Source organism: Monopterus albus, unplaced genomic scaffold (genome assembly GCF_001952655.1).
Source record: "Monopterus albus unplaced genomic scaffold, M_albus_1.0 scaffold47.1, whole genome shotgun sequence".
In the NCBI taxonomy this organism is placed as follows: domain Eukaryota; kingdom Metazoa; phylum Chordata; class Actinopteri; order Synbranchiformes; family Synbranchidae; genus Monopterus; species Monopterus albus.
In genome coordinates this window covers 1,232,070-1,255,981 of record NW_018127927.1, presented here as the reverse complement: position 1 = coordinate 1,255,981, position 23,912 = coordinate 1,232,070, and the positions used below count along the sequence as shown (strand labels likewise).

Sequence of the window (23,912 nt, the reverse complement as noted above, 5' to 3'; positions counted from 1 at the left end):
AGGGGGGCTCTGCGCTGGGCAAGACTGCAAGGGCCCAGTGGCAGCAGCTCGTACACTCGCCTGGAGGCGAAGGAACTCATGGGGTGGGGCCTCTTAGTGCGAGCCATATCTGCTGATAGGCCTGCATATAGGCGAGGCCCCCCAGCCCCCGGTGTTTGTCTGCTGGGCCCATACCTGCCATGATCGGCTGGTACTGTCTGTTTATGATGGGCGTGTTTGCAGGACTAGAGATCGGCTGGCTCCAACCTCCTCGCTGGCTGAGTTCGTTTTGGCCAGATTGTACTGTCAATAACGGCGCGTGTAATGTGGCCGAAAAGTGTTTGGTGAACTCATTAAATGGCCAGACAAGGAAGTGATGAACAAAACCGTCTCTTTAATAAGAGAACTAAAACTAAACAAAACCATACAAGACAAGGTGAAACACAAAACTCACGGTCGGTATCAGTCCCAGGTCAGAGCCAGCAAACACATACATCCAGGGGAATCCAAAGTTCGTTGTCCAAAAGAGAAAGTCCGATAATCATACACCGTAGCAGTCCGTAACAAGTGGGCGAGGCAGGATAGAATAGTCAGAGGTAACAGTCCGGGATCAGAAACACAAAATACCAAAACCGAAGAAAATGCTGGAAAGTCAGAGCTGGGGTCTAGAACAATCTGGCAGCGTCCTTGTGGGAGGACGCTGCCTAAATAGAGGGGAACACAGGTGCAGGTAATAAAGGAGCAGGTAAAACTAATCTGAGTAAGGAAGAAAGTAAAAAGACCTAAGCTATGGTGAAACAAAACAGGAAGTAGAATCAAAATAAAAGCCTGACAGGAAACAGCAGAACCGAATCGTGACAGTAACTTGTTAGGAAAATCGTTTCACGTTGCTGTTTTGGCACAGCTGTGTTGCTGAAAAATGACACAGTGACTCTCACACTTAGCTAATAGCTCAGTCTGATTCTCCAGTTTAAACACTGTTAAATGCTCTTGAGCCATAAGTTATCTGAAATGAAACACTTTCTGCACCTAGCCCTCTAGCATGTTCATTCTTCCTCTGGTATAAATTAAATTAACTGAATCCTTTGGGCCAATTATAAATGAACATTTGTCCAGGCCATGGTATAAACAGGAGATCAATAGGTAGACAACAATATACTGTATCTCAGCTGGCGGTAAAAGATTTATTATCATGACACAGCAAAAAGGGATTAACTGGGTGTAGCTGGGCGTATGAATGTTATTTTTTGACTTATCTACAATGTTGGTGAATTATCATCTTAGATGTGACCTAAAGTTCAAAAAATGAGGTGTGTGTATGTTCTAGTATCTCTATGCAGAAGCAACTCGGTTTATACATGTCTCTCAAACTCTCACTCACGAGACAATATAAATATGTGATAGTTTAAGGATTTCCTTGAATTGTCATTATCTCCAGGCAGCTGCACGTTCGTGTGAGCTTGCCTGACATCCACCGGTGCAAAAGTGAAATTTTTCAACCGCACGTTTTTTTGTCGATATATTTTCCATCCTGCTGCCTACACTGTGAACAGTGGATGTGGAGAAAAATACAGGGCATGAGGTTACTGCATGTCCAGGAATGTTCCTGAACAGGGACTCGCTGTTTTACCTGACCAGGTCTAACCTACTAGCAGCCGGCCAGTGAAACCCCCATGGCGGTGAATGATCAGCTCATCAATGCTGGATTTCCTCAGAATACAGTACCTGTTTGTTTAGACTGCTTTAGGCCATTGTGTCTGCTGCATGTGATGTGTTGCTGGTGAACCAGCGGATTCTAACGATCCATGATGTTATTGTCAGTTGTTGGAATTAATTTCACTACTTTGGGAATGTGGTCACCTGCAGCATGAGGGATTTGTGGGGGGAAGACACAAAAATCACAGGTTGGATTTACCAACCTTGGAGCTACTTGAAAGGGAGTGAAAGTACTGAAACACCACCGATGGGGATAAATATCTCCGACTCAACACCATTCGGGCAAAACTGATGAAGCCTCTTAGATGAGAGGTGAAACGTCTTCGACCTAAAAACCTAGTCCAGTTGATTTTTCTAAGTTTTTTCAAGTTACTATGTCTGCATTATGCCAATTAAATTATGGGGTTTCTCAATTACCCGCTTTGTTTAGAGTGTTACAAATCTCTTTTCATCAGTACATATACCGTTGTTTACCTATCTATGGAGTAGAAATTAAAACTATGCCGTTGTGGTTCAATGTGATATGCACACTGTTACATACAATCAGTCTGAGATGTTCAGTACACACAGAAGTTCTTTGGTTGATGAAGTACTTTCATTTGGTTTTTGCCACACTGACAGAATGTTTTACGGGGGGTTCACCTTGGAAGATTTTAGCATGTTATTAGCATTAAGTTCAAAGCACAGCTGAGGATGGCAAAATACAGTTATGTTTGAAAGAGAGTAAGAGATTTCCCAGTCAAGAATAGACAAGTGATGCAGTCAGTCTGTATACAGGCTCTAGAACTTTCTAATCTGTTAAGTTGAACTGTATCGCTGCCTAGTAGTCAGTATGCACTTGTTGTGTTTATAAGGTTTGTGTAAACCGGAGAGTCCACATTTACTGGCCACTTTATTAGTTACACCTGTACAATTCAATGCAACACTTCTGCCTGTGTTTATGAAGCTCAAAGTGCTCCTAATATTCTGACCCTCTCATGTATGTAACTGGGAAGGACAAAAATATTGAGACACCCCTGAATATAATGTAGTGTAGTACAACACCACCTTTAACTATGACCTCAATAATAAATATGTAATTGTGTTTATACATTTATGGCAATTTCATCAAAAACGGAAACATTTTGAGCTCCATAAACACAGATATTAAGGTGGAGGTGTTGCATTGAGGTGCATACAATTGAACAGGTGTACCTAATAAAGTGGCCGGTGAGGGTAGAAAGGAGCACTTATTCACTGATTGAACTGGGTTGACTCTAAAACCTGAAGTGTTTCTCTAACACATATAGAAAAATAAAGTTTTACTCAGTTTAAAGAGGCAGTTCAAAGGGCCATTAAAAAAACAAACATTTTTAGTAGTATGAATCTAGGGATGGCATTGCTGTCCCTGGTAGGCTAGTGGTTAAGGCCCAGCTCTCTTGCCGCTGTGACCCAGGTTTGAGTCAGGGTTGCGGCAGGAAGGGCACCCGGCGTAAAGCACGTGCTAAATGTCAACATGCAAGTCGTCAGTGTGACAATTCGCTGTGGCGACCCCTAAACGGGAAATGCCAAAAGTGACTTTCTTTTACTCTCGCGATGGCATTATTGTCTGTCAGCTGGTCAGTTCACCAAACTGAAGTACTTCAGATGGATTATGACAATATGTTTTTTTATAGTCCCCAGAGGATCAATCCCACTAATTTTGGTGATTCCCTAACTTTTGATCTAGCACCACTTTGAGGTTGATTTATGGTTTTGATTAAAATGTCTCTACAACTGTTGGATGGTTTGCCATGAAATTTGGTGCAGACATTCAATGATGAACCTCAGACTTTTCATTTTGCACTATTTAGCTCAATTCAAAATGCAGCCCAATACTTTGTTTTATGACCACATACCTGCAAAACTAATGACAATCCCATCAGCTTCAGCTGTAGTTTGTAATTAGTGCAAACATTAGCATGATAACACACAAGACTGAGATGCCAAACAAGATAAGTATGCCTGCATAACATATGCACATTACAAAACATAACTATCTGCTCGGCTAGATGTCTCTAAGGGTATTAGTATTTTTGCCATTTAAATGAAGAAATCCCTTAAACCCCACAAAGTGGTGATATACCAGCCTCACATAACATTGTTATCCAGAAGAACAAAACACCACCAAACAGCAAACGTGTACATCGCATATAGCATGGTGGAAGTCACTATTGCTCTGGTCACTCTTCCCTCACACACTGTAAACTGAAGCCACGCTCTAGTAGCCTTTTCACTCACTCACAGCTTCAACAGTCAGTAAAAGCCACAGAGAGAGAAGGAAACACTAAAGCAAAGTACAGGAGTGATTAAGTTTCACTGGCACATGCATGTTAACACAGCAACTATGAGACGGGACTGTACAGTGTTACATTAAAATGTCTACGTATATTGGGAGCATACGTTAAAATGTCACATCACTACAGTCAAATTTGCAGCACAATTTAAATGGGAAAACTAAAAGACAATAACAATTGTCTGCTTTGTTATGTCATGTGGGTCTGTTTGATAATGGTCCAGTAAAATATTATGCAATTCCACCCCTCAAGCCATCTCAGATGAAGTCTCATTTGTCAGCCATGGTGATCTGGTTTACGGGACTTTTGATCCATGACATTTACATGATTTGATATAACACAGCAAAGACTGATGAAGATTCAGATATCCTGCCACCCTCGAGCTGAGGCAGACAGGATTCACCTATGACAATAAAACAGTTTAATGATGTGAGCACAGCTGATTGGGAGGCTAAGTGAAATAGTGTTCAAATAATTGTTTATGTGAAATCACTCCGGTTGGTTGATCCCAATTAATCTGGCTTCCCAACACATTAATGAAATCTTATTTAAGTCTTTAAGCTACCTGCTCTGCCAACACTCAACATATGCTGAGTGTTCTTCAGTGTGTTTGCACTATTGTCTTTCATTCTGCTTTACTTGGAAGTTACAACCAAAGAGTGCAAAGTACAGGCTTGTTTGGTGCTCGTCAAATGAGGAAACTGTTGCTTGCATGATCAAAGAAACAAATATTGTTTTTGTGATTTGACATTTTTCATTATCGGCCCCCTTGTTAATTGTGGCAATTGCCAGATACCAGACTACCTCTGAGGTGGCAGCCAATTTGACAAAAATAACACACACACACACACACACACACACACACACACACATACACAACAGACGACAGAGTGCTACTGTTAGGTGGCAGAGCAGAAAGACAGTCTGGCTCACTGCAGACTCAGACATTGTTAATGACCCCTTGCTAGACATATTTAAGGACATAAAAACATATTTTGAATATATTTTACAAGCACAGGGTCAGCAGACATTCTGTAACATTTAACTATAGAAATGTGTAAAACTGTAGATGCAAGTGAACACAATAACTCCTGGTCATATGTGTTGATACTTCAGCATTACTTTTATAAGAAGCACGGCCAAGTACTGAGTAGAAAACCGCAGAATATTACATGTCAGACAACTGATAACAGTATGTAAGACTGTGCAGTGCTACTACATTAGACTTCAGAGGAGCAGGTTCTGAGCATCTTTCAGAAGAACTGAGACATAACAGCTACTGTATGGGGGGTCATAAAGCTTTTAGCTTTAGATAGCTACTTATATTAGGTTGACTAAAAAACCATCACAGGATTAATCAAGGAGAGGAAAGGCAAATGTATGCGCATGATTAGGGGTGTTTTAATATTTAAGTACAAGGCTAACTTTTGCTGAGTTCTGCGACCACATTAGCTGCTTCAGAATTCAAACCCATGACTGGGTAATGATGAAAAGAAATATGTGCCACCTGCCAGCAGATAAAGATAACAGTCTTTCAGTCACAGGCAGCAGACAGGGGAGAACGGTAGGCTACGCTTGCTAATGTTCCTCCAGATGACTGAACACTTCTCAAACACCTGAGTAAAACCTGCAATGTTACTGTTTGTTTTTAGACACTTTAAATTATTTTGTTACTTCTGCTTAGCACCTCTAAGATGTGTAATATTTTATAAAGTAAAATTCAATTGGAATAACTGTATATGCTGAGAACAACAAAATGAATAGACTTAAAAATGAGAAAAAACAGCACAGTGCATATTGACTTGCATGAAATGATGGGCCCTCACATACAGGACAAGAGAACCGTGTAAGACATAGTAGCGAGTAGACTACAAAGAATATTTCTGCACATGACAGCAATCAGTCAGAGCGCAGATTTTGGCAGTGTGGTTTACAGCTGCAGAGTTGGTGCAGTGAGTGTTTTGGGGACAAGCTGTTGGTGTTTTTGAGAGCAGATGGTTGTCTGGATGTGCATGATTGATGGCAATCTTTTCATTGCCTCTCTCCACCCTGGCTTTCTGCAGCTTCTTCATCAAAAAAGCATTTAACAGCCCAAAACACCCACACAGCAGAGTGGACAACACCAGAGCAAAAACCAAGCAATAGCATGAGGATGTGTTGCTCAGTTACTGAGTTAAAGACTCTCTTTGTCTGCTGCATTTTTTTTTCATCTAAAGACTAAAAGGGAAATTTGTCACCTGAGACTTGTTTGCAGAGGCTCATGTGTAGACCATTTCTGTCAAAGAAACATCTACATATCCACATTTTCATTTGTGTTTAGCTCTACGCTGGACAAAAAAACAGGTGGTGGTGCACTTCTCTTATATGTAACCAAACTGACAGCTGGAGAGCAAGTGCTGCAGGAACTGCTCACAAAAGAAAAAGACAGGATATTCACAACAGTGTACACACAAATATCACTGACGGTCAAACAGGTGGTGCCACAGATCTACAGGAGATTCTGTGAGGCTTCCTGCAGAGGTGCTGATGTCACTGAAAATCAATAGCGGGCTCCAGTGATATCGCGTTCAACAAGAATGGGAGTGACATGAGGTCACACTGACCACCAAAATCTAATCAGTTCATCTTTGAGCACAAATGGATGTGCCAAATGTGAAGCAATTCACTCCCACAAGACAGACGGACAAACAATTTGACAACATAAAAACTCTGTTGACTGATTTACAAAGTCACCAAACTGAACATAATTAGTGACTGCATAGCAAAGCTATCATAGGAGTATAAAAAGTGCTGTCTCAGGCATCTAACCACTGGTGTACTTAAGAAGCAAAGCAGTTGTAGAATCTTAATAAAACAAATAAGGAAATTAAAATGTACAACAAAATTTGTAAAATGATAACCAAATTAACATTATTACATTACATTATTCTATTTTATTACATTACTATTTGGGCTAAGTAATAATTGCCAGGCAACCTTGTAGTGACAGCTACTGTATAGCCACTGCTTCTGGTCAAGTCCACCACATATCCCCCTGTAAAACCACAACTGATTTTTACACCAGCTTTTGCACAAAACAAGATAAAATCTGTCAAATTGGTGTGTTTTGGAGGAGCAGGTAGTTTTAAGCTTTGGACAGAGCCTAACTAGCTGTCTCTCCTTATTTCTAGTCTTTAAGCTAAGCTTTAGCTTCATATCTAACAGAGAGATGAGAGTGGTATGAATCTTCCCAGCTAACGCTTGACAAGAGGCCACTTCTAAAAACATAAAACCATTGCTTTTAGATTTAATAAAGAAATTGTGTGGACAGCTTGTTAGAAAAAGACTGTTTCAGTCTTTTGTCTATCACGGGGAGGCCAAAAACCAGTTTCATTTCACTTTCAGGTGTAAGTGTAGTTTGGAAATCCAATGATAATATAGAATTCTAGATGTTTTGGTTGCTTGCCTGAACACCAACAGGCCAGATAGAAAATCACTGTGTGAGCTTTCATGGGTCAAATTTCTACTTTCTAATCTTCTAATCTATCAGAGAAGAAGCAAATTCATTGATCAGCACAAAGGCAGGAAATTATCACAATAATCAGGATTCAAACACTCAAGCTTGATCTGGCATCAAACAAGCAAACATCAAAAAACAGGCTCTGTGATTCATTGTTAAACCCTGAAAATATATTAGACTGACCACCAAAGCCTTGTGGGTAGCATTCAGTTCAGAAACCAAGTACAGAATAGTACAAGGCTGAAATCAGCATGTCGACCCTCCCCTTTAATGTCCACCAGGGTGGAAACAGGTTTCCTTGTAACTGCAGTGGGCTGTAGTTGGGAAAATGCAGCAAGAGAGAAGCACCTCCAGCCCATCACAAATTGTTACTTAAGCAGGCTGAAACTCACCTTCGAAAGAGACATTTAACCCCAAACCTTTTTAACTTGAGTTACTCAGTTACCAGTTAACAGTGAGGATGTAATAACCAGTGCCTTTGTGTTAATGTGTGCTATTGTGTCTCTGTATGATCAGAGTTTCAATAATTAACCAGCTGTGTGCACACCACAGATGTCAAATTAAAACTGTCATAAGATATTGGAAGACTTCAACTTCTTTAAATAGAAAAAGTGATGCTTAAGCATGTTATTTTACCTTTACGTGTCAAGTGTTTCTCTAAAATAACTTAAGAAGAACATGATTTGAAGAAGGTGTGGTATGCAAATAAATTGAAATGAATGTCCTGTAAACCTCTGGAGGGAGACAGCAGGAAACAAATGGTCAAATGAAGTAAAAAAAAATAAGTCTTGTAAAGGAGAAATGCTTGCCTGAGAAATGAACAAGGACGTGGGCTTAAGACAAGCTGACAGGGTGGCACACTCTACTCAGGCTTAAGTCACACATCTAATGACAGGTAGGAAAATGACTTGCAACTCTGATGCATGACTTGGCTGTGACTCAGATGCCAAACTGAGAGTGTGTTTTATCAACAATGACATGATAATAGCACAATGATAACACAAGAATGAGCCTTGTGTGTTTAACCATTCCTACATCTGACTTCACTGAAAATCTAAAACGCTGCTTCTGTTTGTTTAGTTGATCCTGAGTGAAGTAACTTGAGAACTCTAAAAAGTCTCTGTTTATTGTTAATCTGGTTTAGCCTATTGCTGAATTTATTTTTCACTGTAATCTGCTGTGTGTCACTGTCCCATCAGAGTTCACAACACTATAGGCCAATGAGGGGAAATCAGAAGACACACACGTTCAGGGCTCCTTGGTGTGTATCACACACTAAACTGGTCCCCTAATCATTTTGTCTTCTGCAAATCGTTGCCCTCAGAAAAATATCACCAAAAACAACCTGACACTATTCAATCTGACAGGGAGTTGCTCGCCTTGAACAAAAAAATTCAACAGCAACATCTGTTTTTTTGTAGCATGGTAACAAAACAGCAATCAGTTTCTGTTTCCCCTCTGACAAACCTTATTTTCACATCCTTGAACAAACCCTTAAACAAAGTATGAGTGTCCTAAAAAACAACAATACAAGACAGGACGCTTAATGAAATGATTGTTATTAATGCTCTGGGGTTTCTTACAAAGCTCTGTTATGTGGGGAATGTAAGAAACATTGGACAGCCCATTAATGACAGCTCTTCCTCTTGGGTAGAGTAACAGTGTTTGCATCTGTAAAAAAAAGAAAAGAAAAAGAATTGTGGAAAGCATACTGTACATGCCATATGGTCATTTCTGAGGGCGATATATAGCACACTATAAATAGGGAGTCATTTTAGACACAGCCAGAGTAATGTGGGGCAGCAGACTATCCCAGCATGCACTGGGCAATGGATATGGCAGCAGTCGATCACATAGCACACATAAACAAACTGTTCCTAGTTTCCTGGCCTGTGTGTCTATAGACTGTGGGAGTAAACTGGAGCCCTGAGAGAAATGAATTGGCATTATGATAACTGATTAATTGTCAAGGTCATCATTCACGCAAAAGGATAATATTTTGATGGTTCTCAAATATGAAAATGTGCTGCTTTCTCTGGTTCTACGTTATGATATGTAAATCAGTCACTAATGAAAATCATGGTTAGTTGCTGCCTTACTTTCTTATTGTTAGGACACTAAGCTATTCAGTGAGACTGCGTGCTGCTATTCTACACAGTGATTTAATGTCCATCATAGAAATCTCGTGAATATTTTCTGAGCCAACAATTTCCCCAACCTGAGCAATCCCCTTTCATTGTAATTAGTTTGTTGCATTGAACTACATGGATCTGATCAGTTTAGTTGAATTTCAAAACTTATCTTTTCAAGAACATAAAATCTGATATCTGCTGAGAGAATCAGTCAGTGAATCAATGTTAGAGTGAAACTACACCATCATTGTTATGGCTGCCCATGACAGTCAGTTTTACAGGTCAGAACATCAAAATATCCGTAGCAGCAGCTTCAACTTCACAGTTGCAGGGTTGGATGATTTGTTTCAATGGCAGGGATCATGTCATACTGTCATATTACAGGATATCAACACCGGTTTGCACACAGGGGTTAAATTTGTATGTACATGTTCCTACTTCGTTAGGTAAAAAAGTCTTCCTCAAGTCTAACCACAGCTAATAGTCGCAGGTTTTCTTCTTTTTGGAAAAATAGGTTAGTGTGCTTCAACCAACGCATGTCTGATTTCCAATTAGAGCAATCAAGCTCCCTCCCATCAGCCACATGGGTGTAGCTGCTCCTTCCTCTCAGTAGGACGACATCTGTAGCAGGCACATCCTTTTGTTTCTGCTGCATTTCTGCATAACTGACCATGAACTGAGGCTCCACCATGAAACAAATCGCCGGCTCTTGCTTTTCAAAACGTGCACAACGTGCCCACGTGCTGCACATCTCTCCTGCTCCACCTCGCAGCAACACCACTACAGGCAGAATAAAAGCAGCTATAAATATGTACCCTGTTCCCTGCACAGTGGTTTATAAGGATAATCTGCAGACCAGTAATAGAAACCGCAAATTGCTGTTTATACAGTCGCTAGATGGCGCAGTGCTCAATTTCTATGTATTTCTAATCCCATCTTCGTAGCACAGTGTCTGAACCTTTACCATGAGATGAGAAATAAAGCTGAAGTGGGTGGCAGGGCCCGAGACACCAGGCCTGTACCTTCACTCAGCTACTCACTCTGATCAAGTGTGCATATGTATATTTATTTATTTATATATTAGCCTTTTCTGTACTTGGCACGCTCACGTGTCTGCAGTTATTTATCTCATAACAACAATACGCTACATAATACACGCGTATTATGGCCAACAATCCTGTGTTGACATCCTTTGGGGAGCGGCGAGGAATACGAGGTTGCAGCGCTTGGTTTTGATATGGCAGCAATTTAAACGCAAATTAAAATACACGAGACGCCACATTGAGCAGACACATTGAGATCCGAGCTGTAAGCTAAAGCTGACTAGCAGTGTGACAGCCAGACACCATGGCTACACAGCCTGCTGATGGGGGACTCCCAGGCTGCAGGCCGAGCGCACCGAGCGCCACGATGAGTAACATTACTAAACACAAACATCACTTACATCAAGAGCCGCAACGCTGTAGTGTGTTCATCATTTATGCGCAGCCGAATGAGAAATCCTCATGTCTGTAGTGTCCCGACCCCAGGAGTTGCTGTGATCCAGATGTGTACCAGCTTCCCTGCCTACTCGTTTGTTCATGTGTTTAAAAAAAAGATTTATAAAAGACCTAGTTTGGGTGGGAAATGCACAGCTCTGTTGGATTTCAAATAAACGAATAAATAAATAAAAGTCATCACAAGTGCTTTGCCAACTCCGCTGGCGTCAAGTCTAAGCGTGTGTGACTCTAAACTGCGATGAGTGTGCGAGGAGACACTGACGGGGAGGTGGGCTCTATTGTCTCTACTGTAGATGACATCATCCCAGACCAATGGCGAAACAAACGGGATGAAGGGCTCAGGGGCGAGCACGAAGCACGTGCGGGCTGGTGGATGAACCTCTTACTTACTCACAGTTTGCATGGCATGGAAACATTCATTCCTATAAATAGAAATACCTCGAAGTGGATGACACATCAGCTCATCACCAGTGATGCAAGTAGCCAACCAGTGGAGGAAGATGGATAAGCTGTAGATCTATTACTTACTGTGGTAGTACATCTATATAAATGACCAAAGCATTGCAAAAGCATTGTTCTGACCAGGAAACAACAGCAACAACCAATCAATTCCTGTCCATTATCCAATATCCATGATCAAAATTAGCATACAAACTTTATCAGTAATAAACAACTCATTACATTAACATTAATGACACATTCAATTTTGATAATATGTAGGATGAAAAAACGTTTGCATGCTTGAGTGGAATAATGAATTTTACATAACTCATAGACAAACTCTTTATTTTGTGTCCTTTTTTATAGATGCATACACGCTGTCCCTGACAGTCCCCTATGATTAGGCCTGTAATTTTCTTGATAAAAAAAGCAATACCTACAGTATATTACTTTTCAAAACATGCATGTTTGTTCAGTTTAGTCACACTCACTCTGCCTTAGGTTTGAGTTCTATTAAAGGTATGCTCACACCATTAGCCCTGTCAGTATGTTATTTCTGGTAAACCAAGTTTGAACTAAAAAGAATCCAAATGTCTGTCTTCACAAGGAGTGATGATGATTGACAGGGGGGCCATGCAACCAGGAAATTACCTTCTTGTGTGACATTATGAAGCACAGTGAAGCAACCAATGGCAAAGCAATTTTAGCATTCAAAGCCATTTTACCTGTCACTTATGCTGAGAAAGGCAGCAAGTAGAGACATTTAATGGTGCCAGGAGTGATACATCCATATTACAGGTTTGCAATCTGGCACAAACTGGATTTGCTAACCATCCAGCATTATGACTGACTGTAACCATTTGCAGCTTCTCAAGCAGTTCCACCCCAAGCTAACATATAGGCTACATCCACACCTCTGATCATCTATAGCTTGCTCCCAGTTAGAGGAATCATCAGCTGAGTAGTAGTAAAGCATCACCAGATGTCCCCTATCATACCTACTACATTTAAGCTGTGCTTTTCCGACAGAACTTATGTATGTGAAATGAGAAGAATTACACCTCATCGTTCTGTATGCTACTCCAAATACTATTACTTCATGACATATTGGTCCGCTAGAGTCACTTCACTCACCAGCCGCAGTTCAGGTCCATTCACCACAGTGACTGTGATGTATGAGGAAAGGTAACACTCTAAGATTTGCTTGTATCTGCTGCACTTGGCAACATAATGTAATGATGTGTAAATCTGATCATATGAACTATCCTATTTGACACCTGCACTGTAAGCACTGTAAATTAGTTAATGTGTATATGTTTTAAAGGCAACATTTCACATCATGTCAGGAATTTTGTCTTGTTCTGGCTTGTCTTGTACAACAGAGGTTTTAACTGGGAGTAGTTCATGCTCACATAGTTTGCCTTTATTTCAAGAATGGAAGGACAGTGAGGAGTTTCAAAATGTTTCACTAATCTATTTATATCTGGATATGAAGGTTCAGCTCATGATGTTGAGTTATAAGGTGTCAGTTTCTCCTTCTGTGAGCCTGCTGAATTAGCAAAACAGGCTTGAGAATGTTTAAGTCAGGAACAGATTTAGTGATTTGGTCTTTGTTTTTAATGTAAATCACAAGAGTACCTTAAAAACCTAAAACCAGTTGCGTTTTCTGTGACAAGCACAGAGTGTGATTGCAGGTGGCAGTGTTGGATGGATATTAGTGGCTAATGCCATTAATATTGGTGAAAGAAATAGTCTTATATTTGTATAGCGCCTTTCAACACTGAAAGAACACACTCAAAGCACTTTCACATTATTTGGCCATTCACCCATTTGCACTCCCAAGCACTCACACACTGGTGACATCACCGGGAGCAACTGGGGGTTCAGTGTCTTGCTCAAGGACACTTTGGCACATTGACTGGAAAAGCTGGGAATCGAACCGCTAATCCTCTGGTTAGGAAACAACCCGCTCTCCCTCCTGAGCCACTGCCGCCCCAAATGTGAATTGTCTGAAAATATTTGTATGCCGCCTATTTGTGTTGGCCTAAGCTTTGGTCCTGAACTCTGTAGATTCTTTTGTCATAGCAAATTCATTATTATGGGGGAGTTTTAAGTTTTGTTGTTTACAGTAATTTGAAAGTCTCACGGTATTTGCAGTAGTGGCATCAGTGTGCACATGAACATGCACTGTAAATTACGCTCTTGCTCTAATGATTAAAGTCACTAACAAAACATGTCAAGATTATAGTAGTAGTAGTATGGAAACACATTTTATTTTACCATATAATAAGTTTGTAGATGAATATAACTTCATTTGGATGTATGTGACATTTAAAACAGCCTTTGAAATGTTCTATATGAAAAACACTATTTATATATGACTATGAGTCATTTATCCATCTGTCTGTGTAATGTTCATATAATTTGTTTCTGATGGTGGTGGATGCAATCATTTACCTAGTTGTACTTGTGTCTGCTTGTCTGACAAGAACTGCTAACTGGACCGGCATGTTGCTACTTGTTTCGCTCCTGAATATAGTTTTCTTCTGGTGTATTGGCTTTTTCCTATTAGAATTCCCACTGGGAGATTTGTTGGTGTTTCTGATTCTGATGCAGCTGATTCTGCTGTTCAGACTCTTGGCACATTACAGAGTCAAAACTTGAACACTGTTGTATGCATATTTGGTGCACAGTGGGAGTGGAGTGGGGGAATTTTAGGTGCTTTCTATAAGTGATTACAGTGATTCACTAAATTACAGTGTACACTGTACACTAATATGTATTGGTATGCATTGTATCAAAACTGAAAAAATAAAAATCTTAACAATAGTTTGACATTTTAGATGATATGATTATTTGCTGTCTTGCTGAGAGTTAGACGAGAAGACTGATGGCCCACCAAATTTATGCCAAGATGGGAAACACAGCCAGGCTGACTCTGTATAAAGGTAACAACATTGTTCATGTATAATTACATGCTAGAATATTTCTTGGCTTGACCTTGTAGAGCTTTGCCGTCACTGTTGCCATGTTTGCCTTCCTTTAAATTCATAATGTGTTATTGTTACTCTTGGTTTTGTTGTGGATTAAACAAACAAGATATGTTGTAATTATTGATTATTACTGAGCTTTAGAGGTGCTTGTAAACCTATATTGTTACCTTCAGATGTTTTTATGCAAAGATAAATGGTTACTTGCTTCCAATTACAGTCTGTTGGAACTACATACTATGTAGTTTTATATTGCCTGTGCAGCTATGATAGTGGTACTGGTCTGCTTCACTAACTTGGCAAAAAAGTGCAAAAACATAGTATTTCCTAAAATGTCGAACTAGTCCTCTAAGCAAGTAGTTTTTAGTTGCCTAACCCTGAACTTGCATTAACTGTTCTTCCCCTGCCACTTGGGGACAGTGCAACAGGCTGTAAATAATAATGACATTATTCCCTTGAAAAGTTGTTGTAGACATACTGTAGTTACACACAGACACAGAGAAACATTAGCACAATTAGCCTGAATTGGAGTTATGCTTCTGGCCACCTGATGAATGTAAATTCAATATGCATTCTCCATTAAGCATTCGTCTTTTGTTCATTTATTTTGGGATTTTAAAAAGTAGCTAAATGTCTACACTGCAGTGTATTGTACTGTTATGAACTTGATGTTGTCAAACCTGCACACCAATATAATTTTAGGACAAATTCAAAAGAAAGTAAATATATACAAGAATTGTTGCAGCTTCATCTGCTCATTTTCATTCCAAACCACATTCAGTCCTCAGACCTTCACCCTATACAGCAGGGGGCCTTTAATACAAACCCTGTCAGAAAGGTGACAGTGTGCGGAACTCCTTTCTGAGTTGTCAAAGAGTTCATACATTGAAAAATCTCACTTTTGAGTTACTGTGCAGAGGACAAGGTAATCTCACCATGCACAGAAGTGACTGTGCGCCTACAAGGAATGATAATAACAATAACTTTTTGCAACAGTGAAGTTCAGTTACCCACCAGTGTGTTTGGAGTACATCTTTGTGCTTGAACTAAAAGTGATACGATGATCAAGATGCTGTTTAAACTGACATTATTTTTATATGTTAAACCATTTTTTTCTCTATCATATATGTTTTTCTGCTACAGGCTAAATAGTCATTAACATGATGAAACCTAACACATCACACTAATTAGAGCTAAGAAACCTTTTTTTTTAAATCAGCAATACATTTAATCAGTGGATCTCTGTTTTCCTTGACTGTGATCAGACATTATGTGATTATTAGCTGAGGAAATAAGGTTCTCACCCAATGTCAGTCACATGCCTCACAGCTTCTAAGGAAAATGACTCATTCTACAGTGATATGAGATTATATATCACACAATCTTGTGATTGAGATGTGGAGTCCAGCCCCACACCCACAGGCATCTCTAGATGAGTAGCCTCTGTTTAATGTCTATTGTGTGTGACTTGCTTATTGTAGTCAGATTTACTATGTGCGTAACAAACAGCAGATGCACATTGTACTGCTGTGCAATTACTCAGCGGCATCTGCAGTGGATTGTAGAAAAGTGGTAGTAGAATATATCTAAATCCATTTACTCAAGTACTGAACTGTGTTTTAGTACAGTTTTGAGGTTCATGTCCTAAACCTGAGTAGTTCTATTTTATGCTCCAATTTACTACAAGTCAGCAAAGTTTTAGAGGGAGTATTGAACTTTTTAGTTCATAACATTTATATGAGAGTTACTGTAGTTACTTTTCAGACTTTGCAGGTTATAAAATACAATGCTTTGTTAAAAATCAAACCAGTAATCTATTTTTACTTTTGACAGTTTCAGATGTGCTTAGTGTTGTTGCCTCACAAGCAAGAAGGTTCAAGTCCCAGCTGACCCGGGGCCTTTCTGTGTGGAGTTTGCATTATCTCCCTGTGCCTGTGTGGGTTCTCTCCGGGTGCTCCCGCAGTCCAAAGAGTGATGCAGCTTCGGCTGATTGGTGATTGCCCATAGGAGTGAGTGTGGGTGGTGGTTTGTCTACATGTCAGGCCCTGTGATAAACTGGTGACCTGTCCAGGGTGTTTTTAATTATGAACTATGGGTGAAATAACTCTTTATTTTCCAGATTTGTGTAGCAGGATTTGGTTTTCTTCCTTCCTCTTCCATTAATCATCTCATGATTCCCAGACTTACCTTGTGACCCTTTAAAACCTCTAAATTCAACTACCTACACAGGTGAAACCTGCATCTGCAATAGTGTCATTGTAATTAGACTGACACATCAGTATTAACAATCCAAAAATGTAAACATGTATTTTCAGCAAAATCAAGATACACTTCACTTTTGTGGTTTTACTATTAAGGATACAGGACTTTTACACTGGTGTACTGGTACTCTTAAAAGATTTGAGTGCTTCCTCCAGCATGGTCAGAGTGGTGATTTTAAAGATTAATTTGTGGAGTTGTTTCTCAGGGTTTCATTAAATTGTACAAAAACCTCACACTTCAACTTAATATTCTGGTAAATCACCAAATCTTAATGGAGGTAGCATATGAGTTTTGGTGTTTGTGCAGACATAATTTTGAAAGACTCCCATAAAAAAAAAGGCAGTTTTCTGTTTTTTTTTTTCTCTGTGTGAGATTAAAAAAACAAGGCATGTTATAGCATCATAAAACAGCAACATTTATTTCTACATTTTATACATTAAACGTGCACATCAATAAAACTAAATTTAATCATATAAATAGTTCTACTGTAATACTGTCACAATAAATATGGCTATTATTCTAGGTTAAATAAAAAACAGAATTCAATATCAACTGCTGTGTGACACACGAAGACACTGCATCTCCAGTGATGGACCTATTAGATGACTGTGCTATAATAAGGACGTCACTCTTAGTCATTTGAAAAAGGAGCCTTTGCTCTCTGCTGTGCTTTTCTTCTAAAAGTGTTTTAAAGTGTTCAGTGTCGGCATGACTGCTAAGAAAACCACTGTGTGTGCTCAGACTGCACCTTTCCATTGTTGGGGTCAGTGATGAGATAGTGCAATCCTTGCGACAATTTGTGCTAGAGAACAGAGGAGGACCCCCCCCACACACACAAAATTTTATACTTCATGGTCCAATTTAAAGTTTGTGCTCTGCCCCAAGTTGACATACATTTAAAAAAAACAACAACCTGTTTTTAACCCTGGCTGTGTTGAACATGACACTAACTGACATGTGGGAAAAGGGCATCAGGCAGTGAATTTGATATAGTTGTGAATCACATGTACAAGAACACATCAATACATCAGCCATGTCAAAATATTACATACGGTATTTTAAAATAGATTACCATGAAACTCTGATAACGTGCAAAAATAAACACCTACTCTTTCACAAAACCCCCACGCACAATGTTCATCTTTTGCATGATATACAGTGAATAAATTGAGTAATAAATATCAACACAACTATGTTTTACAGATTACTTCAGACAAGTAATGTCTTTTCATTCATGTCAAGTATAATGCCATCCCACGCATCGTCTTCAACATCCTTCAAATCTTGTTTCAGTCATGATCTTAAAAACTGTATTAAATGTTATGGTGCTAGAGCTTTTTCATGTCAAGAGACAAAGTTTCATGTGGTTTTTGCTGCTAGCAATGATTAGATAAATGTCCATTGAACGCACTGTTTCAAAAAGGAAGAAAAGTTGAGAAGAAGTTCAATTTCAGTGGCTAAAGCTATCTTTCACAGCATAGTGGATGGTGGCATACAGTGGTTCCAAAGTCCAAAGACTCAAAGTCAGATATAGTGCAGTATCAATAATAATAACTAATGATACAAATAGTTATAAACCTTTGTGAAAATAGAGAATACACGTTCAGTAGACTGTAAAAACAAGGAGAGGAGTTGTGTCTGTGCATTTTCCTCAGAAACCAGGCACATAGCAGTATGCCTCCAAGGAGGCCAACAGGATGTAGATGAACCAGAGGGAGAGGAAGAGGAAGAAGGTGAGAAGCTTGGCTGTCCGTGGACCCCCGAGCTCTCCACCTGAAACGCTGGGACGCCGGCGATAGAGCAGCACCAGAACACACACCAGTGCCATGATAGTGAAGAGGGTAACAGAGAAGGCCAAAGAGCCCGGCTGTACCTTGAAAACCTGGCCTTTGGTCTGCCAGTAAATAGCTGCGATGGTCCACGCCACCCCAATGCCCAGGAACACATTCACTGCGTTGCTGCCCGTCACATTGCCAATGGAGGCGTCAGCATATTGGTCCTGGATGGCAGCCACTTTACTTGCAAATGTGTCTGTGAAAGAAAGAAAAATATGAAAGAAACATAAAGGGAAAAGGAGATGTGAAACTGGTGAATCTGTACAAATCAGTTACTGATGGTGATCAATGGTGTGCACACAGCCTGACAGGGCAGAATTCTCTAAAGGCACCCATCAAACCTTACCTCTACCAGGGACTTGAGAGCAGAAGTTAGAGGTTTTTAAGTACATGCAACTTTAAAATGTCACTCTGGGGCACAAAGGATTCATACAGTTTAAGCCATAAGGAGTTTAAAAGTTGATGGTAAACACTGTTACAATTAATGCTTTTATCATTTTTTTTCTGGGGAGATTTTAAGTCATTAGTTAGCCAGAGATGGGCAGCCAGACTCAAACCAGGGACACTGCAATTCATGGTTGGCACCAGAACCTGAGCCATGGGGGGATCTATTAGAGATCTAGAACTTTACAATTTACACTTTACAATCAATTAGATGACAAAGTCCAGCTCTAGGGAAGCTTTTGCCATCGTTTACAACGTGACAACAGAACCTTCTGCAAGTCAGTTACATACATTCACACCTGGAAGCTGAACTACTGATTAACCCACTGGTCAGCCCAGCTCCACTGCAGCAGCTGAAGGTCATAGGTCTTGCTCAAGGCACCACAGTGGAGGTAATGAGGGTGTGGCATGCGTGACTTTGTCACCTGACCACGCTCAGGTTTAATGCCAGTCCAGAGATTGAACTGGTGACCCAAGATCACTTCTCTAACCTTTGGGCCACCACTGGCCCTAATAAGAGCAAGTTTACTGAAAGCTAGCATTACCTGAGGTTGGTGTAATATAGTGATTATTATTGATATAAGCTGTCTGTATGCTTGAAGGAGAGTGTCTGCTGAGCTAAAACCTGTCAAAAATCTAATTTTTGTACTCTCATTTGTGCCAGTGTGAGGCAGTGTTTAGGACATAGTGAAATGGAAATATGATGAGCCCATATGGGGTAAGTGAAACTGTTTTTCTTTGTTTACAGCTTGTTAGTTTTAAAAACAAGAACTCTGGACAGAGTTCCTCAGAGAGCACAGGTAGAGGCAGAGGTTACACAAGTCACCTTGAGTAGCTGCTTTTAATGCATGGGGAAATTACCCAGAGGACACAGCTGTCAAAGTGGATACACAGCACACATGCCCACCTGGAATAGAGGTGCCGAGGGCCACAAACACTACAGCGGTGACCGAGTCTTTGAGACCAATGGTGCAGCCAAAATGAGAGGCCAGATCCCCGGTCACGGCCGTTAGAATACCAATGAGGGAAATGGACACAAAGAAGCAGGCCCAGCCATTCCAGTACTCAGTGGGGGGGACAAAAGCAAAGAGGACTTTCCAGAAAACAGTCAGGAAGTGCATAATGTAATCAAAGCAGGATGGCAACCGTTCCTCCCCACTCTCCTCCTCATCATCATCACCTGGAAAAGACAGAAAATAACCATGGCCTGCAAAACATACACATGCTTTTTCTGTTGACAAATTATTTGGAGATCATAACCTCTAACTCAAACCTTAGTTTGGAAAAGTCACATACTAAATATTATATGATCAAGCTGTGACATCACATATCAGTCCTAAAGCACTCATTACATTAAATCTGTAAATATAGTTAAGACTCAGTGATTACTGGTAGGAATCATTTATATATTCACGCTCTGTATGCAAATCTGAGAGAGAATGAGAAAAAATAATGCATTTAAAAATTACAAAGGTTAGCTTTTAGCACAAATGCTTTATACACACATCTAAAAGGTTTTAAAGTGTTCATTGTACACTGACATAAATATTTCAGAGCCATTAACTGTTCAGGTAGAGCTGGACACTGTAGTCTTTATGTTGAGCTGCATAAGGATTTCACCTCATCATGCATTTTTAATAAACTGTGGTTTAAAAGAAGGCAGCAACAGTTTTTATAAATTCTTTCATTCATTATCTGCTAAATTAGGATTTAAAAAAAAAATCAGCCAATGTAAAACTGAAGTGTTTGGGATTTTATTAAAGGAGTAAAAAACAACTGCACAAGTGGATCCACTTAGTAGGTTAAACTAAGACAGTGACACCTTGAGTTTCTTCCAAATAACGCACATTTCATTCATAATATTATAAACACAGACCTACAATTTGCACGTTTTTGTTTTTTCCAAATTGTGTGAAATGGCTAATAAAAATAGGTAATACAAGGTGAATTGGTTTAGTCTTGACTTCTGGTCGTGAGTGACAGTGTTGGGGAATGGGAAATCTGTTGATTGTCGATTGCAAAAAAAAAACAACAACAACAAAAAAACAGAGCGATGGAGAGAAAAAGGTCAAAGCTGTCAGGTGCCCAATTTAGGAAAAAGAGAAAAGAAGAAGAGGAGAAACGAGCAAAGGATAAAGGTATGCAACTACATTCTGTATGATTACGGTGTCCATGTCATCAGTGAAGGGCTAATGTTAATTTATTGGCATAACGTTGACTCTTACGTTTGTTAGCCTTCTTCCACAAGTCGGGTCTCAGAGCAATGAACAGATGAGACATTTTAGGACACTGCAACTCACCTGCGCTTACAGTGACAGCGCTAACAAACTGCTCTCTCCAGCTGCTGCTTCCCACCACCAGAGCCAGATTCGTCTTCTTGATCAGCTTGTCCACAGTGCTCTGCAAACAGGCAGAGCCAGAATAAAGAGAACGGGACATTTTGGTGATAGCCATTTTTCTGTTTAGGGGTATGAACTACACGGTGCGTCTTAACAGTGTCATATGAACATAAGAACACTGACGTGGTAAATTAGGTGGAATTAACTGTCTTTCTCCTCCCACAGTGAGTCACTAAAAAGAGGCCGGAAAAAGGAACCTTGCCAGCATAAAGCTGCTTTTGAGCCAGTAAGACATGATACTGGTGCCCAAGGAATCATATCATGTTACTGTTTAAATCTTTTTCTCAGGATCGGTGCGTGAAGCTGCCGATAATGTCGTGGTGAACTCAGTTAAATTGCCAGATGAGGATATGTAAAGCAAAACTGTCTCTTTAATAAGAGCACAGACACTGAACAAAAAATGATACAAGACACGGTGGGAACACACAGTGAAATACTATGAAAATGACGGATAGATATGTATTTAGTGGGAAAAGAAATCTGTTTTATTTTATTGTATCAACCCCAAACACACTGAATGAGCTGAAAACAACTTTGGTCAGGATGGTGAGGATGGACTATGCTGAGAAATAATAAAGAATAACTGATAAATGTCTTTTTAAAAATGTATATATATATATATATATATATGCTCTTATAGTGTCTAAAAATGAACTGAGGATTAAAAGGTTGTGACAGGCTGAAAGACCAAAGAAGTACTGAGCAGGAAAAGCACAGGTAAATCTTGAAAGAACAATCTGACTTCTAGTATTAGTCATCTCTGGTTAGCTTGTGAGACATTCCAAAAAAAAGAACGATAGGCCAGAGTGTTTCTGTGGCTTATTTTACTGACCTTAAATTCATAGGACTCCTCAATCACCACCTCCAGCTTAATGTGCTCTCCTAGAGAGGGACATCCCATCTTCGACACATCCTCAGTCCCCGCTGCAGTCTTGTTATCGTTGGTGTCTCCTGCAGCAGAGGAACCACTGTGTAAATCAGCCAGCACATGGGCTGAGGGGGAGGTTTGTTATAAAATAAAACTGAAAAGAAAATGAAACCCAGTCTTCCACGAGTACTATATATAATCTATAGGTCTGATGAGATAGCTTTTGTCTGAACCTCTGCTGAGAAACAGAGCAGCCAATCATAATCGTTGATCCTGTCCAAAGCAACTGTCATCCTGAAATAAATATGCCATGAAATAAATAAAATAGACCTTTGTTTATTAGAACATCTGTATGTTTATTTAGTATAAGAGGTGGAATTGGAATAATACACAAGTATATATTTATTTCAATGACCTTAGACCTTAACATTTGAGTTGGGAGAAATTGATATCAATGGATATAAACTGCACTTGCTGAAGAATTGAAATAAAATATAAAAAAAGAATGGATGCAGGAGAATGAATAATGAGGAGAATGACTGTTACTGTAGCATGCAACAGTGTCCTGCACTCACCATGTCTCTGGCCCACCTCCAGCAGTATGGGCTCCTCCAACACGATCGCAAAAGTCTTGTTCTTCTCGTACTCCTCATCATCAATGATCTTCACATTCAGCAGCTTCCTAAAAGCAGAAGGGTTCAGAAACAAGGAAGCAAAGAAAGTGGGTCAATTAATTATTTAGCATTATTTAGGGGAAAACAACAGTCAGTTTGACTTAAGCTACAGTAAACCTTTGTTACATACATTTCATCAAAAATAGATCCCAGGCAGCCAGTAAAAGCTGTTTGTACTGCTTATGCTTTTGTACACATTCCATTAAGAACAGTGCAGCCAAGAGGTCAACTGCCCAACTACTTAAGATTTTAACAGACTAACAAATATACTGTATTAGTATAAAACACTCTGCACAGTATTAAACAATGTTTTAATTTTTTTCCAGCAGCCCAGAGGGCGGACTGCCTCTACAACATTAGAGTACAGGTGTAATGAAATAACCCCCACCCCTCTCACATACTTCAAGTTATAAGTCACAGCAAATTGATTTTTTTTTCATTATTTTGCAGACTGAGGAAATTAAGTAGTGCCTATTCACATACCAAAATCCTAATTCTTTAGTAATACAGCTTGTTCTGTGGTGTTAATTTGTAACCGGCATATTTTCCTCAGTTCGCTTCATTCTCTCACTCTGTCACAGTGAATCTTTCTCTGCTTCTCCCTCCATCTCCCTAATGATATGTGGGTGGCTGTCTATTTCTGTCTACACATATACACTTAGGATTCGACAACACACAGGCAGAGCTCCTGCTTGCAGAAGAGAAGAAGTGTATTTTAAACATGAATGACATGTCACTGACTAATGTCAGGGTAAGCCATGCCAGTGAGAGCAAATGGAATTGTAGCATAGCCTAGAGTGGAAACAAGAGCTTATCCTTTAAACAAGCTGTTATTTCAAGTATGATACATGCAGGAATG

General features: G+C 39.7%; 2 protein-coding genes across 4 annotated transcripts in view; both read right to left on the bottom strand.

Annotated features, from left to right (window-relative positions):
• Positions 1-11,389, bottom strand: part of LOC109960409 (uncharacterized) — a 19,057-nt gene extending 7,668 nt beyond the window's left edge. Inside the window, exons 1-2 of one of the 2 annotated variants that reach the window (XM_020600495.1) lie at positions 11,086-11,389; positions 9,093-9,180 (exon numbers count right to left, since the gene is read on the bottom strand). The gene's annotated coding sequence lies outside the window, so the exon portion shown is untranslated. The remainder of the gene's footprint in view (positions 1-9,092; positions 9,181-11,085) is intronic. The other variant, XM_020600494.1, reaches the window with a different exon arrangement.
• A 5,873-nt stretch (positions 11,390-17,262) lies between these two features.
• Positions 17,263-23,912, bottom strand: part of slc8a4a (solute carrier family 8 member 4a) — a 16,144-nt gene continuing 9,494 nt past the window's right edge. For both annotated transcript variants that reach the window (XM_020600493.1, XM_020600492.1), the window contains exons 5-9: positions 22,955-23,061; positions 22,344-22,462; positions 21,413-21,512; positions 20,020-20,292; positions 17,263-18,864 (exon numbers count right to left, since the gene is read on the bottom strand). In XM_020600493.1, coding sequence (XP_020456149.1) covers positions 18,485-18,864; positions 20,020-20,292; positions 21,413-21,512; positions 22,344-22,462; positions 22,955-23,061 — 979 coding nt within the window. In that variant the 3' untranslated portion in view covers positions 17,263-18,484. The remainder of the gene's footprint in view (positions 18,865-20,019; positions 20,293-21,412; positions 21,513-22,343; positions 22,463-22,954; positions 23,062-23,912) is intronic.